Genomic DNA, 18,794 nt, shown 5'->3' with positions numbered 1-18,794 from the left:
AAAATAAATAAAATAATAAATAAAAAGCAGAATAAAATACTTAAATAAACCATATGTAAGATTTAGATTTTAGCTTTAATTTCAGCAAAGTGACCCAGATACAAGTTACACTGATTCAAATCAAACGCAGCTTTTAACAATAACATTTCCAACACAAATTTATTCTTATTTATAAAAAATTGCACACGATTCAAAGCTTTTCATGTCATAATCTGGTGTTTTGGTTCCAGGATGAGCCTCACGTGACTCACAACTAAAAAACTGTCACACGAAAAAAATGAGAAAAACGTGTAAGAGTGAGTCTGTCTGCAGGTTTAGAGCTTTAACCTTCTGGGACATTTTGGGTTGTCTGGGCCACACTACACATTTTTAGAAGAAGAAGAACAGAGTAGAAGAACAAAAACAAAGCAAATATATTCAGTTTAGAATATTTTTAAGAGTTTAGACTGTTAAGAATATTTTTTTACTTTATTTTTTTCTCATTTTGTTTTTACATCAGGACAAATGTTGCAGTTTCAGGCTTTTAATAAATATCATTATTCACATGTTTTATCAAAATTATTCTTTGTAATAAAAAATAAAAAAAGAGTAAAAAAGAAAAAAGTAAAAAAAATAAATAAATAAAAAAGAGTAAAAAATAAAAATAAAAAAGTAAAAAATAAAAATAAAAAAGAGTAAAAAATAAAAATAAAAAATGTAAAAAAAAAAATTAAAAAAAGAGAAATTCATTAAAAAAAAAACATGAAAGAGCTTGAGCTTGGGAGTTTTTTTTGTTTTTTTTTACTCAAGCTCAACAGCTCAAATGTTCCTGTGTACATTGTGCAGTATCTGTGGTAAATATTGAAGTAACTGCAGTACTGATCCTGCCTTAAACTCTGGCTGTAGTAAATTTGATGATCTGTGTGGAAACGTGGCTCTGTGTTTTCAGGTCAGAGAGAATGAGCCCACACACTGTACTCGCGTGTGGGAGACGCTGCTGCGCTTCTCTGTTTCATTCACACTTTCCAAGTTGTGGTGTAACTTCGAGTGGGACGAGCCCGGGTGTTTGCTCGAGCTAATTTTAGCCCGAGGTCGTTCACGTAGGAGCAGCTACGAGCGCCGCGTGTGTCATTCAAAAACACTTCCTGTTTTGGGACTGTCCCCGCGGCGACGGCCAATCGGAGACCAGTTTATTTAACGTCAACACACCGGGCTGAGCTGCTGGAGAATGTACCCGGGATTTCATGTAGTGTGAACTTTGTGGGAAGGTAAATGAGTGAAGACGTGTGCGCTAATTTAAAGGTGCACTAAGGGACATTTCTGGTAGAGGATGTGTTTCCATGGAGATGTGGCCAATAAAAGTGAAGGAAAGAATCTAAAAGTGTAAAATGAACATGTTACTGCTACTTCAGAAAGGCTTAAAGGTGCACTGTGTAACTTTACTACTGGAGGGTCTGTCATCTGCTCGTCTCCATGGAGATTTGTTTTTTTTTTTGTTTTTTTTTAAGAGATATTTCATGGTATGGCATTAAATGTACACATCTCCACAGATCTGACTTTTTATTTTGTCCATAGATAATAAAAATTCAAGGGTTGGACCTGCTCGTCTCCATGGAGATTTTATTGCTTGCCTGGAATATTCCACAGTGCGGCATTAAGCATCTAACTCCATGGAGGGAAACCACTGTGGTCGAGTTACAGGTCAGATCTGTGGAGACATCTCCATGGAGACTCTCAGAAAAGTTACACAGTGATCTACTACTACTACTACTACTACTACTACTACTACTACTACTGACTGTACTACAGCTTGTACTGCTAAAATTACTTCTTTCTACAGTATTTTCTTGGAACAAAACCACATCACAGTTTATCAAATTTAAATGTAAAATGTGTTTCATAGTTTTTAAATGTAAATCTGAAAATGATCTTTAAAATAAACTTCAATAAATGTGAGAAATAAAAGTACTGATGGGGTGTGTGTGTGTGTGTGTGTGTACAGGGTCGTTAGCTCATTGTTAGAATGTGTGTACTGGGTTGTTAGCGTGTGTGTACGGGGTCGTGTGTATACCATGTTGTTAGCATCTTCTTGTGTGTGTGTATAGGGTCATTAGCTCATTGTTAGCGTGTGTGTACAGGGTTGTTAGTGCACCGTTAGCGCATGTGTTCAGGGTCGTCGTTACTGTGTGTGTACGGGTTCGTTAGTGCGTGTGTCATTAGCGTGCGCGTGTGTGTGTGTGTGTCTGTGTGTTTTGATAGAGTTTGTCTGATCATGACTATTATCTGTGTGTAACGCTCTTGTATTTGTCTGAAACCACAAGCTGTGTACTCTGTCCACACCACCTCTTCTCCTTTAGGTCCTCTGCACATACACACACACACACACACACACACACACCCCCGCACGCACACACACACACACACACTCTCTCACACACACACAACTTCCCTTTTGTGAAAACATGCAAATCCGCCCAACGACCAACTAATTATATCTACCACCTGCATAATAAATACCCCTCCCCCTGCGTCCTGTTTGTCAGACCACGGCCCTTTAGTACAGTTTTTTTTAAAGAAACACTATGTAACTTTTTCAGCACCTTCTCGTCTCCATGGATATGTCAGAGCTTTGCGAGATTAATCACAATCAAACTGGAATTTTGTTAGAAAATCCTCCACCAACAACAAACTGACCTGTGCAAACATGATCTGAAATGTCCCTGTGTGTGTCAGATGCCCTCCCTGTGTGTGTCAGATGCCCTCCCTGTGTGTCAGATGCCCTCCCTGTGTGTCAGATGCCCTCCCTGCATCTCCACGGGGGTTTATTCTGCATAAAAACCTCTAACCCTGTAGTTTAGCTCTGTACAAACCTGCTCTGAAATGTCATTTTAGTTCATATTTCAACTTTAAAATGTGAACTTTATGAGCAGTAATCGCAAAAAAGTTGTTTTTCTCAACCTTACTGCTCCAAAATGCTCCACAATATGGCATTAAACATATCTAAGTTCATTCTATTCCATTAATCTGTTTTATTTCATTTAAATACCTTAAAAAACATCAGATTTTACTACGAGCGGGATCGCCTCTCCACAGACTTGCCCAGTCCTTATGCGGACACGTGACTTAAATGCCAGACTGCGGAACAATTCAGGCGAAATAAAACAATCGCATCCCATTTGAAACAATAGAAAAGTGACATGATGCAACTTTAATGCGACAGTAAAACACGACAGGACTTTAAAGAAGAGAACGGTCAAGCTCATGTTTGACCAGCGGGGGGCAGCAGACGCACAGAGACGCAGACACTGACCACCACAAACTGAGGAACGAGGTAAAAATACAGAATTATCCAGGATCCAAGTTGTTGAATTCTGCCTTTAAAAAACAGGATAAAGTTTGTGTAAGAACGAAGAAGAAGCGTCGATCTCCAAACTGTTTGTAACGAATTATGTAACTATGACCAATTACGACGTGGAGCTATAAAACAAAACAAGATCTAACTGAAACGGTCATTTTCTCATGATGACGATGAGTAAAAATGACAAACGCAGCGGGTACTTAGGGGGCGTAAACTCTTCTGCAAAACACATCATCTCCAGGGGGTTTATTCTGTAAAACTGCTGCTGTTAAGAGCTCGACAAAAACACGTCCTGCGAGAAAAACAAAACCGTCTACGTCCATCAGGGAAAGAGAAACAGAAGGAAGACGAAGGTCCAGATGTTCAGCGTCAGGGAGACACGAGGCCCAGACCGAGCGTGGCGCCGAGTCAGATCTGTGAGTTGGCGTTAAAGCCGGTGAAAAGTCCGTTAACATAAGGCGTGAGCTAATGCTAACGTGTCTTTTGTGCCACACGAGCTTCATCTGCACAGTTTACCCCGGAATAAACACATAAAGTGAATAATGCACATGGTAATATCACACAAAGCTGACGTAAAGTTTGAGTTGGGGTTAGCCGCTCCTTTACTGCGACCGCGCCCCCCTCTAGCCCCGCCCCCTGACGTCTTACACATCACACCTGGTCCCCTTTGGCCCCGCCCCCTTTGTATTCAGTTGTTGCACGAATCTTTTTGAGACAAACTCGGCGCCGCAACGGATGTCTCCAAACCTGTGAGAGCGTCATTTTTCAGATTTGTACGTGTAAAATTACAAAGTGTAAAACTTTTTGGAACAATTGTACTTTCATAAAAGATTTTACAAAACAAAAACATGAGTATTTACAAAATCATCTTCATCAGACAAAAACACAGCTGTGCCTCATTTAACGTTGTCGTATTCGCCGCCATCATCACTCAGGTTGGTTTGTTTTTGTTTGTTTGTTTTTTTGCGTGGGGCTGGCGATTATTTATTTATTTATTTATTTATTTATATTTTTTTTACCACAGAACCATTTTACATTTATACAAATCAACATAACTTTATATCATATTTCTTATCCGGCTCTGTCTGAATCTAAGTCTGTGCTGCCCCCGGTCACTTTAAGTACTATGTGACATCACGCAGGACTAAAAAAGTTTAATAAAAAATATGAAAAAAGACTTGGGACTTGCGCCAAATCTGCTGTAACTTTTCTGGATGTACTTCAAATGTGCAGCGTTAAAAAAATAAAATAAATAAATAAATAAGTGCTGCCAAAGTTTAAGTCCTGAGTTCATTTTCAGTTTAAAATAAAATAAAAATGTCAAAGTTGAACTGGGACAAACTTAAATACTATTCCTTTAATTCACTGGAAGCATCTGTAAAACCTGCTCCGCTCTGGAAACACCCGAACGTCACGTGGAGGAGGCTCCGCCCACAACGCGGCACGATACTACAGCTGATAATATCGCCACAGCAACAACGCGATCAAAACAAACAGGCCCTGCCCCGACACGTTTAGTAATAATTATTGAAATTTCAGAAGAAGCTTTAAAGTCTGGAAACATCCCAGACAAAACACGGAGTTTGTGATGATGTTTTAACTGGACTGTGTTCAAAGTTTATACTGAAAACACAAAGTGAAACAAACGCACAAATGAAACAAGAATCACAGCACACAACACGTCTGTGCACACGGGAGGGCATCTGACACACAGGGAGGGCATCTGACACACAGGGAGGGCATCTGACACAGAGGGAGGGCATCTGACACACGGGGAGGGCATCTGACACACAGGGAGGGCATCTGACACACACAGGGAGGGAATCTGACACACACAGGGAGGGCATCTGACACACAGGGAGGGCATCTGACACACACAGGGAGGGCATCTGACACACAGGGAGGGCATCTGACACACGGGGAGGGCATCTGACACACAGGGAGGGCATCTGACACACAGGGAGGGCATCTGACACACGGGGAGGGCATCTGACACACAGGGAGGGCATCTGACACACGGGGAGGGCATCTGACACACAGGGAGGGCATCTGACACACAGGGAGGGCATCTGACACACAGGGAGGGCATCTGACACACAGGGAGGGCATCTGACACACAGGGAGGGCATCTGACGCACGGGGAGGGCATCTGACACACAGGGAGGGCATCTGACACACACAGGGAGGGCATCTGACACAGTAATACTTATTGTATTACGACTTGTACGTCTAAAATTACTACTACTAATTGTACTATGACTTGTACTACTACGACGAATACTACTGCAACTTGTACGTCTAAAATCACTGCTATTTCTACTACTACTACCATTACTACTAATATTACTACTACTTATTGTATTACAACTTGTACTGCTAAAATCACAGGTACTTCTACTGCTACTAATACTGTTACTACTACTAATTGTACTACAACTTGTACTAGTACAACTAATACTACTACAACTTGTATTGCCAAAATCACTATTACTTCTACTTATTGTATTACAGCTTGTACTGCTAAAATGACTGCTACTTCAACTTTAACTACTATTACTACTACTACTACTGCTACTAGTGATAGTACTACAACTCATATTGCTAAAATCATTGCAATTTCTACTGCTACTACTACTATTAATTGCACTACGACTTGTACTACTACAACTAATACTGCTACAACTTGTACTCCCAAAATCACTACTACTTCTACTTATTGTATTACAGCTTGTACTGCAAAAATACTGCTAATTCTACTAGTACTTCTACCACTACTACTGATTATACTGCAACTCATACTGTTAAAATTACTGCTACTTCTAATTGTACTACTACTACTGCTACTACAACAACCACTACTAATATTATACTACTATTACTACTACTGATTGTACTACGACTTGTACTAATAACACCAAGAGTACTACAACTTGCCAATAATATATATTTTTATTATTTTTCTTGTACTTTTTCTCACTGCTCCGTATTTTAAAGTGAATATTTCCGTCATTTAAAGCCCCAGTGTGTAACTTTTGCCATGTCAGACTTGGAGCTCGTTTCTGTTTCGTCCTCGTTTCGGTTCCATTTCACCGACTCACCCGATAATTTCCGTCAAAAATTTGTACTTCTGTAAAAATACAATTGAATGTTTTGCGTTTGTTCTGTTTTTTTGCGTCTGTTTTTAGTTTTTCGTTGTTTCTTCCCGTATTTCGTCCCGTGGAGGTTTTTTCGGTCGGCCCGGTGTTGCCCAACGCCGCGTGAAAAAAAAATAAAAATACCACACGATTTTACGACACTTTCACTACGTGTTTAAGGATCTGCTGACGGAGGAAAAAACACAAATACTGCGACGATATTTGGACAGAAAGTGAGACTCACGATTAAAAACCACAAAAAACACACAAAAAACAACAGGCCTGGTCTGATTCATCGGCTTCAAACGACATTTACAGTCAATATTTCTGACATTTAAAGCTGCACTCTGTAACTTTCACAGCGTATCCGTGGAGACGAGCAGGTGTGGCGCTAAGTCGAGGTACACGGCAGGTCTGTGGAGAAGTGACCCCCCCCCCCCCCCCCGCTCGTGTGAAGGTGTTTGTGGACAAAGTTTGTACAGATCTAAAGTGCAGGGTTAGCAGTTTTTGTGCAGAATAAACCCCCACGGAGATGAAGGGAGGGCATCTGGCACACACGGGGAGGGCATCTGACACACCGGGAGGGCATCTGACACACACAGACATTTCAGGACATGCTTCTAAGGCTCTAAACTACAGGGTTAGCAGTTTTTGTGCAGAATAAGCCCCCACGGATATGAAGGGAGGGCATCTGGCACACACAGGGAGGGCATCTGACACACGGGGACATATCAGATCATGTTTGTACAGATCTAAACTACAGGGTTAGATGTTTTCATGCAGAATAAGCCCCCATGGAGATGCAGGGAGGGCATCTGACACATACAGGGAGGGCATCTGACACAGGGACACTTCAGAACGTGTTTGTACAGATCTAAACTACAGGATTAGACAGTTTTAAAACACCTGCTTCTTGGTATAAGGTTCAAAAGTTTAATGCCAAACTGTGGAACATTTCTTGGCGGCAAAAACACAACTAGAAAAATCTGACTAATGCAGAAGTTTGACACAATTTTCCATTCGTTTTTTCTTTTCTTTTTTTCAGTTGTTCACACTTTTTAAACATGGAAATAGTAAAATATGAACTGCTAAAAAACACAAGAATCTGAACGACACGGGAACAAACTTTTACACAAATTCGTTTTAGTTTTTTTTTACCAGATTAACGGCAAATTGATGAATGTGACCCCTCAAAAAACGATTTAAATTTACAAAATGTACAGCACAATTTTTCACATAAAACCACAATGTTAACGATGTCCCTGTGCCTCAGATGCCCTCCCTGCCTCTACATGGGGGCTTATTCTGCATAAAACTGTCTAATCCTGTAGTTTAAATCTGAATTATCCCAGTATGTCAGATGCCCTCCCTGCGTCTCCATGGGGCTTATTCTGCATAAAACTGTCTAATCCTGTAGTTTACATTTGTACAAACATTTTCTGAACTATCCCAGTGTGTCAGATGCCCTCCCTGCATCTCCATGGGGGCTTATTCCGCATAAACTGCCTGCCCTGTATCTTAGTCCTGACATATCGTCGCGGTGATTCGATTATCGGCCGATCTGCGACGTTCGCTGCATAAATGTGACGTTCTCTTTATAAAACAGTGAAGACAGTAAATAAACGCTCCTTCTCTCTGTTTCTGTCTCACTTCCTCTCCCGACTTCCCCTTGGACAGAGTCGAACGGCGAGCGCTAAACCCGACACTTACTGTCACAAATCTATTAATACGAACCCGAACATCAGCTTCTTCTTTCTGTCCATCATCGTCTCTTCACCTGCCGCTCTGATCAAACTCTTTATTTCTCTCTGCGTCTCATAAAACACTTCATCTGTGTGAAAATTCAATAAAAGTCACATTAATAATCACGTGTTTTGATCCAAATTCGACTAAATTAAAATGTTCCTGTTGTTCGGGAATCGAGCCAAAAACTGAATAATCGTTAAGACTAAAATTAGACACTTTGGTTAATTGTCCCGAGTGAGGATGTTTCTGGAGGATCATCTTTTCAGACTTCATCATCTTCCTCAGAGCGTTACAGTCGAGTCGGTTTATTTAAGTTAAAAAAAACAAAATGGCGGCAGATTGTGGAAAAATGTGGTCATGATTTGTGATATTTGAGTTTTGTGAGATAAGACTCATTTGCATGTGTCACTTTTGTGATTCATGTTTTCAAAACCAGTTTGAAAACCAGTTTTGTGGCAAAGCAGATCTGAAATTTAATACAGAACCAACTATAATGTGTGTATTTAATGTGTATCTAATGTGTAATTAATGTGTATTTAATGTGTATTTAATGTGTATTTTTGTTTTGTCTGTTTTGTTTTGGGGGAAACACTTTCTGTAATTACAATTAAATTAAATGAATTACAGCGCCCTACTGCAATAGAATGTGGCATGTCCCGCAGTGGCATTAATCTGAACTTTATCAGGCGATGTGATCGAGCCAGATCTGTGGAGAGGCGACCTCGCTCACAGAGAGAATCCATGTGTTTCAAGGTATTTCTGAACAATATAAACACCTGTGACTGAATAAACATAAATAAGTCTAATGCCACACTGTGAAACATTTTAGACAAAGTGATGTCATCTCCATGGAGACACGCAGACGATGCCACCAAGCCAGATCTGTGGAGAGGCCACTCTCAATGACAATGCAAGTGTTTCAAGTTATTTCTGAACAATATAAACACCTGTGACGTCTTTAATGCCGCACTGTGACACATTCTGGACAAACAGAGACATCGCCATGGAGACGAGCAGGTGCTTTTACACTGCTTCAGAAAAGTTACAGAGTACACCTTTAATATAAGCAGCAAATAAGAATGTGGCAGTGTTGCCCAGGGATGTGTCGTGTTTATAAAATCACATTTCCATGACACAAAACGGGTTCTTAAAGTTGACCTTTGACCTCCAGGGGTTTAGTTTTGCTCTTTTCTCTTTTATCGCTTCAACAACCAAGAAACAACGGCGTGTGTGCTCAGAATACACACTTTAAACTGCGTCTCTTTGGGGTGTTTTGACTGGTTACGATGAAAACATTTTGGCCACCGGGGCCGAACTCTCCCCTAAACTCTACTTCCTGATTCAGGTCACGACCCGAGAGCCGAGGGGGCTTCTGGGAATTCACAGCGGAGTCTGGAGCTCGGAGACGGCTCGGGGGGAGAAGTGCGGTCATCGAAAAACAGGCCTAATCGAACGGCTTATCTAATGCGACGCGGACAAGGAGAGAATGGACCAAATGGAGATAAAACGATGAGTAAAAATGGAGCGGCAGATAAAACAAAGTCAAATGAGTTTAAGACGAGAATTTAAATGTGGAGGATCGAACTAATACACACGAGCGGAATACGTCACTACAGGAAAAATGTGGGTGTGTATTCAGAGTTTTTACACCCAGATAACCCACAAAAATAGTTTTACTCAAGTAGAAGTACAAAGTAATCGTCCAGACTTTGGGCAAAACACTTTTTAAGAAGAAAACCTGGATTTAAAAAGGTACAAATGTGTTTTTTTCACAGAACAAAGCACAAAAATGAAAAAAAAAACTTAAAAAAAAATTGAAATGTAATGAAGTAAAAGTAAAAAAAACTCATGTTACTTAAGTACTTTTTACATAGGGTACTTTTTACGTTTACTTCTGTTCATGTGTACTTTCTACTGAACAGGACTGCAAAGAAAAAAGTATTTATTTATTACTGCTGAAAAGGCCAAGAGTTTATTTTTAACACGTTCAGAATTTAAACAAAAAAGAAAATACAAATAAAAAGAGAAAATATTCAGAAAAAATGTTCATCAAAATCTCAAAATGTGCACAGTACTTTTACTTTTTCCTCTTTAAATACATTTTTAAACAGGTGCTTTAGTACTTTTACTTACGCAGATTTTTCATGTGATACTTTTACTTGAGTATTTTTTTTGCTCTGGTATTTGTACTTTTACTTAAGTAACAAAACTGTGAATCTTCTAAATCTGAAGAAACACAAACGTTCAAATAATTTCATATAAAACTTCAATCTTTTGTCACAGTTGGACAAATAAAACTTAACCTGAAGGACTCGAGTGCAGTTTAACCAAAAATGACATTACTCAAGTACAAGTACAAGTATGGCATCTAAAAATTACTCCAAGAAGTACTGCTTTATTAAGTTACTCGAGTGAATATAACTGAAATACTCACTTCCTATTTATGAAATTAAACTGAAGACGTGAAAACAGAATCGACATTTATGACCAGAGAGTTTTTCCACAGGTGGAAGAAGTACTGCTGTTACTTAAGTAAAAGTACAGATACTGGAGCAAAGGAGTAAGTACAAGTATCACATGGAAACTCTACTGAAGTAAAAGTACTAAAGTACCTGTTTAAAAATGCAATGAAAGAGTAAAAAGTCAAAGGATTTTGTGCAGATTTTGATAAAGATTTTTGCTGAATTTTGTTCAACAGAAACAATTTAATTCATTGTTTTTATTTTTTTTTTAATTTAAATTCTGAACATGTTAAAAATAAACCCTCAGACTTTTCAGCAGGTTTCACACAATAAGAAAAATACTTTTACTTTTCCAGATCAAAAATGTAGTGGAGTAGAAAATACAAATATTGCTCTCAGATGTACTAAAGTAAAAGTAAAAAATACACACTTTACATCTGCATTACGTCATTGATACTTAAGCACAGTACGACTTACTACTTTTACTTCACTACGTTCTACCACAGATTCGTGAAAAGTAAAAGTATTTATATTTAACACTTAAATGTACAAAGAGAAACTGTTTCAAAACGATGAAAATTGTTCAAAACTGTGTCGTCTTTTGAGCTGAAGATGTTTTTTTCCTTTTTCTGCAAAACGTTTCATCAACTTTATGGAGCCGTTCACTGTGAAAGATCCAAACGCACAAACATCCTAAAGACACACACGCACCTCAGGCCCGTGTGTGCGTCTGAACACACACACGGCTCAGCACAAACCCCTCGCACGAGTCGCCGTATGACTAACACGTTTGGATGTGGTCAGACGTGTGTGTGAACGTGGGCCGAGCGAGGCCAGGTCATCTGATTTAATCTAGATCTGCATTAATGACGTCGACAGAAGTGATTTCTGGTAACGTGTGTGTCACTGATGAAGATGAGGGACGGATCTGATGAATCGAGACCCGGGACCTGAGCCGGAGGAGACGGGTCAAGACTGGAGAGTTTTCACAAAGACTTTTTCTCTTGTCGTGTTTATTTTTTTTTATCAAATTGCAAATGTGTTTAGAAAAAGCTCTTCAGGACAACAACTCCCCTCATTAGAACAAAAACACTCTGATTATTTTCACACAAACAGGTCGGACGTGGGTTTAAAACTTAACTCAGCGTGAATCACTTAAACGTTTACATTTTATTAGCGTTTTGTGAATATGACAGATCCATAACAGGCCGACGAGCTGATAATCTGAACATTTTGGACATTTTATGCAACATTTCAAATCCTGCAAACTGTAAATTCTTCATTTTTTTACCCAAAGCTCCATTTTAAACGACTTGAAATCGATTCTCTCTGATTCTGACGCCTTAAACGCACCTGTCCATCCACACAACACGACGTGACACACACACACCGGCCCGGAGCTCCTGACCTTTCACTCTGCCATCTCCACCATCTATTCCACCTCTCCATCCCTCTGTTTCCATCCCTCCGTCCAGCCCCTCTCCATCCCTCCTCCTCTTTCGTTCATTCTCTGATTCTTCTGATGATCCCTGGCTCCACAGTGACATTAACCACCAGCCTCTCCTCATCCCACAGTTTCACTTTCATCAGTCCAAAGTATAAGTAGTACTTTTCTGGAAAACCACACACAGCACAAATGTGGAAACACTGGGAGATTTGAAGTAGATTTAGAAAACTGTGAATGAACCCGTGCGTAAAAATGCGTAAAAATGAGAAACAAACAGAGTCGGTTCTTTTAAACATCCAGAGATCCAGGTCCAACTGTTCATTATTCGTGCAAATCACAAAGTGCAGATTGACACATGTCTGTTTATTTTAGCTCAACGTCTCTTCACATAAAAACTCCACTGATCTAAAGTTTTCTCCAAACGCGCGTAAAGGCCCGTGCGTCACAGAGCGCGTCACTCACCCGGGAGCCACATACTGAAGTCCCGCGCTCCTATCGCCGCTGCCGTGCTCATGTCTCTGTGTCTCTGTCCTCTCTCTGTCCTCTCTCTGTGCTCAGAGGAGGAGTGGATCAACCATATGTTTGAGAGATTCTTATTACGCACTTGACAACCACGCCCCCCGCGTCCCCACATCCTGCACCAACAGGAAGTAAGTTTAAAAAAGAGGAGGAACTGCAGCACCAAGAGACAGAGGACAGAGGACAGAGTGACAGAGACAGAGAGTGGGAGAAGGGGCAGATGGTGCAGAGATACGCGCGGTGAAAGCGTGGAGGCGCTGCTGGAGGCGCGGGTGGAGGCGCTGGTGATGCCGGTGGAAAGTGATGGCGGAGCTGGAAACACGCTCACGCAGGGCACGCGCACTGACACACTGCGCACTGACACGTGCACGAGACAGAAGAGGGACAGAGACAAGAGACAAGCAGAGAGAGAGAGAAGAGAGAGAGGAAAGAGAGAGAAGAGACAGAGGACAGAGAGAGAAAAGCAGAGTGGACTTGACCTCTGACTGTCTCCGCACTTTTGCAGCGCAGAGGTCACAAAAGTGGGACTAAACCAGGACTGAAACAGGACTAACCCGGACTAAAACAGGGCGAGATCAGGACTAAACAGGACAGAAATAAACCAGGACTAAACCAGGACTAAACCAGGACTAAACCAGGACTAAACCAGGACTAACAGGACCACAGATCAACTAAATAACGCCTGAAAAAGAGGGAGACAAACACAGATCACAGATTTAAAATGAGCTCGCGCCGCTTCTCTTCATTTGCATCGTGGACATTTAGTCTCATCTGCTTCACTAAAGTCAAACAGCTCGAGTTTTTCTCCTGTGAGAGGAGCAGGGCGCGCGCACAGCGGGGTCTGAGCAGAAAAATACAACGAAACATCAAGAAACGGCACAAAGAGACAGAGTTTAGAGGAGAAGACACGGGCTTCAACGTGTGTGTGTGTGTGTGTGTGTGTGTGTGTGTGTGTGTGTGTGGAGTTTGAGCCTGAGTGTGCGCGCGCTGTAGGACTGTTCTAACACTGCAGTAGGTCTGCTGTAGGGCTGTTGTAGGGCTGTTGTAACACTGCTCTATGTCATCGAGCCCCGTGGAGACGTGAGCGCGCGTGGGCGTGCGGTGGTCACGCGAGGGAGGAACACGGACAGAAACATGTGAGACACGCACGGCCCGTGGAAAGAAGGAACGAGTCACTGTGAACGCGTCAGAACACACACACACACACACAGAACTCACACAGAACACACACACAGAACACACACACACAGAGAACACACAGAACACACACACACACACACAGTCCAATGCGCGCGCTGTGGAGGGACCAGGACAGATTGTTGGACAGTGACGCGCTGGAGAATTTCGTGGGACAGACACAAACCCGGGACATTATTGACCTCGATATTTACTGCAATATGATTTTAAATTTTATTTATTTTTTATGTATTTATTTGTATTATTTTATTAAATTGTATTATTATTATTATTTTAATGTATTAATTTATTTTTATTAATTGATCGATTTATTGATGAGTCGCAACGTTTGATTGAAACAGAAATAACAGGTCACAAAATAAAACAACCAGGACGTGAGAAGATCCAGAAACTGTTATTACTGTTTTATTTGTAAATGTCACTTTTTATATTTAACGCGACATCAGAAAAAAACTGTTCAAACAAAGTGGGACGAGGCCTGAACACAGAAACATGTCCACAAAGTGTCCACAGAGTGTCCACAAAGTGTCTCCAGTGTCCCTGAAGTGTCTCTGTCCTGTGGATCTGACAGACAAAGTGTCTCTGCTCGTGTCTTTAAGTCTCAGGTCTGACGCGCAGAAGCTTCAGCTCAAACCTCACGTCACGTTTGTCTCCGCAGCTCCTCGCGCCGCCGCTGGACACGAGGGGGCGCTGTTGGTTCTTGAGTCCGTGAGGCAGCGCGCGGGGCCCCTCCTCTCTCCGGACTCTGCTCTCTCCATCCTGAGTTCACTAATTCAAACGCTAACGGCAGCAGAGTTCCCAAGTTTAACCTTATAAATACTTTATGTGGAGATTTACAGCTGAGCAGAGCCACAGTGGACACGAGGAACGAGAGGAAAGAGCCGGCTCCCGTGCGTCCCGTGCGTCCTGACAAACGAGTCCACGCGTGACAATTAAACATCATTTACAAAAAAAATACAAGGAACATCCCCAAAAAAAACACTGAGCAGAGGAAGAAACATCAAACTGTCTGTGTGAGTTTGAGGAGAAGTCACAAAATATGAGAAAAAACTGAGATTTATGTGGTTTTTTTCTCACATTTTTACATTAAATTCACTTTTTGGTGCAATAATTTGAGTCTTAAATGTTTTGTTCATTTCTGTCAGATGCAAAAAAATTACTGTGTTATTATTTTTTATCCCAAAATATGGAAAATATGCAGAAAATTGATATAAATATGATTGTATAAATATGAATAGGCCAGTTATTATTATTAATTTCATCAATACAAGTTTCCAGCTCGACTTTACTCACATGAACGAACCTGTGCTTATTCTGCAGACTTAAGTTTATTAAGTTGTTTCATTTTTCCTTCATAAAAACATAATTAAGTTTAAAAATGAGTGAGTTTATTTCAGAAAATCAGCTGCAATATTCATCAAATCAGAATAAAAACTATAATTTGAACAACATATTTTTGTAGTTTTGTATTTTCTTCACACGCAACAAAATGTCTCGTCTTATTCTGCAGAAAAACTGTGCGTCAGATGCCCTCCCTGCGTCTCAGTGGGGGGTTTATTCTGCACAAAATCCGCCAACCCGTGTAGTTTAGACTCGTAACGTTGTGAAATGTGGTTCATCTTTCGTTTTTTTCGACGAGTTTAAAACCTAAACTTTGAGCAGAATCTTATTATTAAAACAAAAAAAATCACAATTCGTTATTTTCAGCCGTCGGTTGGTGATTATTCGTCAGTTCCAGTCGGCGCGTGTGTGATTCGCTCGCTCCAATCAGAGGCCGCTGTCCGAGGAGGAGACAGACTGCAGAGGGGAGGGCATACCGGGGGTCAAAGGTCGTCTGTGCTGCCTGGCTTTGGCCGTGACCTATGTTCAAACCCCAATCTAGCCACATAACTACCACGTATACGAGCGTGTGTGTGTCTACGTGTGTGTGTGTGTGTGTGTGTGTGTGTGTGTGTGTGTGTGTGCGTCGCTCTGACTCCTCGTGTATTTATTTGACTGCTCTGTATCTTCACGTCGGAGAGGAGGAGGTTGCGGACGGCTCGCGGTTCATGGCCGTGGGGGGGTTCATCCCGCCCGGAGGAGGTCTGAGATGTGGTTACCATGGAGACGGGGCAGGCCACTCGTCCAGGTGCAGGTCCACGGACATTTTCTAAGTAGGTTACGTTCAAAAAATCAAGTCAACTGTGTCGAGATTTCACACGAAAGGCCGGGGGACGATATCAGTCCACAAGCGATTTCGACGCTTTAAAAAAAAAAATCAGCCTCAAATCATAATCTCAGTGTCGTTAATCATGTGACTTAAACGCTCCGTCTTCTGCCTGCGAAGGTGAACAACGCCAGTACTTTTGTAAAATAGTAAAACCACAAAAAAATAGTCAACTTAAGCGGAAAAACTCCAAAAAATATCTGCATTTTGACAATTTTATGAAAGAATTCTAACTTGTCCTACAGCTCAGTTTTAAATTATAAACTCACGCTTTTCTGCTTCACACACAGGCGCCATTTTGAGTACTTTTCACTCTTAAAATAGTTAATCGCTATGCCAACAGTGCTTATTTTTCATCAGTTTTAACTAAATACAAAATAATAATATAAATATCCCAGGAATGATGCACAAATCTCAACTCTAGGTAAGATTTTCTTCACAAAAAACTGTATTTTTTCATTTTAATTGTCATAAATATCGTGCAGAACATTAAACACAAAGGTTTTTCTGCCGTGACCGACGCTACTTTTTAATAATCGTCCAATGAGGGAGAGGAAAAGGCCCGAGAGCGTCTACGGCAGGTGAGCGCCCGCAGCGTAAGTTCATAAAAAGGATTTTTTACAGCCGCAGACGTGAGTGCGTTTGTGCGGTTCGCCCGAGACGCTGGACGCTCATTGGACGACGTACAGTGACACATATACCCAATCTGATAGTGGGACCCCAGGGAGACGATGGGGGAGCGGGGGCCTCTGGAGTGCCATCAATCACTCCTCCGTCAGAAAGACAAGAACGAGGGAGCAGGGGAGGGGGCAAAGCTTATGGAGGGAGAGAAAGAAACGGAGGAATGGAGAAATATAGTTTAAAGATGCATAGGATGACGGAGTGACAGGGAGAGGTGAAAGACGGGTGAAACAGACGGGCAGGGAAATCAGGACAGGGAGGAGAGATGGAGGAGGAGGTGGAGGAGGAGATGGAGGAGAACAGGTCAGCGCTGGGACAATAGGTTGAGTTCTAGTTGAATTTGGTGGAATCGTAATTTCAAACGGAGCGAAAAAAAAACATGCGTAATCTGAAAAACTCCACCGAAGAATTCTGACAAACTCGGGATTATAAACTGTGGTGATGTTTTGCAGCCCATTTGGAGCCGCCCCTCTCGCTCCGGCCCCTGCACGTGGACAGGGCCCCGCGGAGCACACTCGCTCTAATTCACATAATCCATCATATTCTTCTTCTTCTCAGGGACAAAAAAAGCCGGTGTCCAGGCAAGTCCCGGACACACGACGGCGAGAGTCTATTCTGCGAGGTGAGAGATTTAAATTCACAGAGTAAATAGGTGTAGCCCCATGAGGAGAAGCGGGATTATAACGCGTCCGGGGCGGCGCTGTGGAGGCTGGCGAGGTGGAGGTTTGTACGGGAGCTGCAGGGGCTCAAACACTCACACTGTTGTCTGTCATGGGACCAAAGCCATCTGACACACGGCGGTACACCTTTACAACACCTCGGCCTCTCGTGTCTAATGCCTCTCCACGCGGCTCCTGCGGCCTCTCCCACCGCCATTCTTCTCTCTCCTCCTCTCTCCGGCTCTCTCCTCGTCTCTCTCTATCTCTCTATCATGTGTGCAGCCCGTGGGGAGCGTGGCTTGTCTAGACTCTCCGCTCTCTCCCACGGCGCTGCCAAGGCTGAGCTCAGATGTGTCTGTGCAGAGTGGAGGACGTGGCCTTCACTGCAGATCGAGCGCAGCGGCTCTTTCCATCATGTTTGGATCACGTTTAGATCACGTTTAGATCACGTTTGGATCACGTTTAGATCACGTTTAGATCACGTTTGGATCATATTCAGATCATGTTTATGCTGCAGACACACACAGAGTCATGTGACTCATCATACGTGTGGTTCTTGTGCATCTCTTCCTCACACTTTGTCTCTGTCAGTCCAAACTTTCTCCTCGGCTCCTCCGTCTCCTCGGAGCTGTTGGTCAGCAGCAGCTGTGACATCACTGGCCACTGTTCTGCGCCGGGATTGGACACTCGGCCACGTTGCCAGGCAACAGCAGTGAAAGGTCTGGAGAGTGCGTGTGGATGTGTGTTTATGTCTGTTTATAGCGACGTGAGTGAAAGGTGTGAGCCATTTTCCTCGCCTTGCCCTTTATCTGTGCATGAAGAATGATCAGAACAGATGTGGCGAGCGGCGGCCCTCGCATCAAAGCATGTAGATGATTGGGCTCAGCACCAGAGCGATGTGTGCCACGGCGTTAATGAAAAAGAAAGATGCTGGAGCGTGCGTGTCAGTGTCGGCGACTGCGTGGAACTAAATAACTGTGTACGTTGTGTCCGCCGCAGACTGGTGTCTGTGTGCTCGCTGTGAATGTGGCTAAGCCCCCGGGAGCCAGTGGTTATTGTATCTGACACAGCGGCTCTTTCTCGCGCCTCATATTTCTGGGCCGATCGATTCCTCTGACTCCCGACAAGACAATAATCGCACCTCCCTCTCTCACTCCATCACTACCATTATTACTGACCTCCCCGGGGAACGAAAGGGTGAGGAAGAGAGAGGGAAGAGGAAGGAAGTGGGCGAGCTGCGAGGAGGGGACAAGACAAAATAAGCCTATGATGATGAAAAAGTAAAAAGGGACAGTGTTCGGAATGAGCCCGGAGGAGTCGACCGGAACAAGATCCATGCCGGCTCTGTCCGGGAGAGGTGTGCGAACGCGGAGATAAGGAGATGGAGGGATGAAGTCCGAGGAGAA

The 18,794-nt window shown here is 42.4% G+C and overlaps 1 protein-coding gene across 7 annotated transcripts in view; it reads right to left on the bottom strand.

Annotated features, from left to right (window-relative positions):
• Window positions 1-18,794, bottom strand: part of pou2f2a (POU class 2 homeobox 2a) — a 102,322-nt gene that overhangs the window by 27,896 nt on the left and 55,632 nt on the right. For 2 of the 7 annotated variants that reach the window (XM_055227700.1, XM_055227699.1), the window contains exon 1: window positions 12,589-12,651. The exons of the other annotated variants lie outside the window; for them this stretch is intronic. In XM_055227700.1, coding sequence (XP_055083675.1) covers window positions 12,589-12,640 — 52 coding nt within the window. In that variant the 5' untranslated portion in view covers window positions 12,641-12,651. Of the gene's footprint in view, window positions 1-12,588; window positions 12,652-18,794 lie in introns of those variants that run through there. 7 annotated transcript variants of the gene reach the window in all.

The sequence above is a fragment of the Periophthalmus magnuspinnatus genome, chromosome 16, assembly GCF_009829125.3.
Source record: "Periophthalmus magnuspinnatus isolate fPerMag1 chromosome 16, fPerMag1.2.pri, whole genome shotgun sequence".
Lineage (NCBI taxonomy): Eukaryota > Metazoa > Chordata > Actinopteri > Gobiiformes > Gobiidae > Periophthalmus > Periophthalmus magnuspinnatus.
The sequence above is the reverse complement of the archived record's forward strand: the minus strand, read 5'-3'. Positions and strand labels throughout refer to the sequence as shown.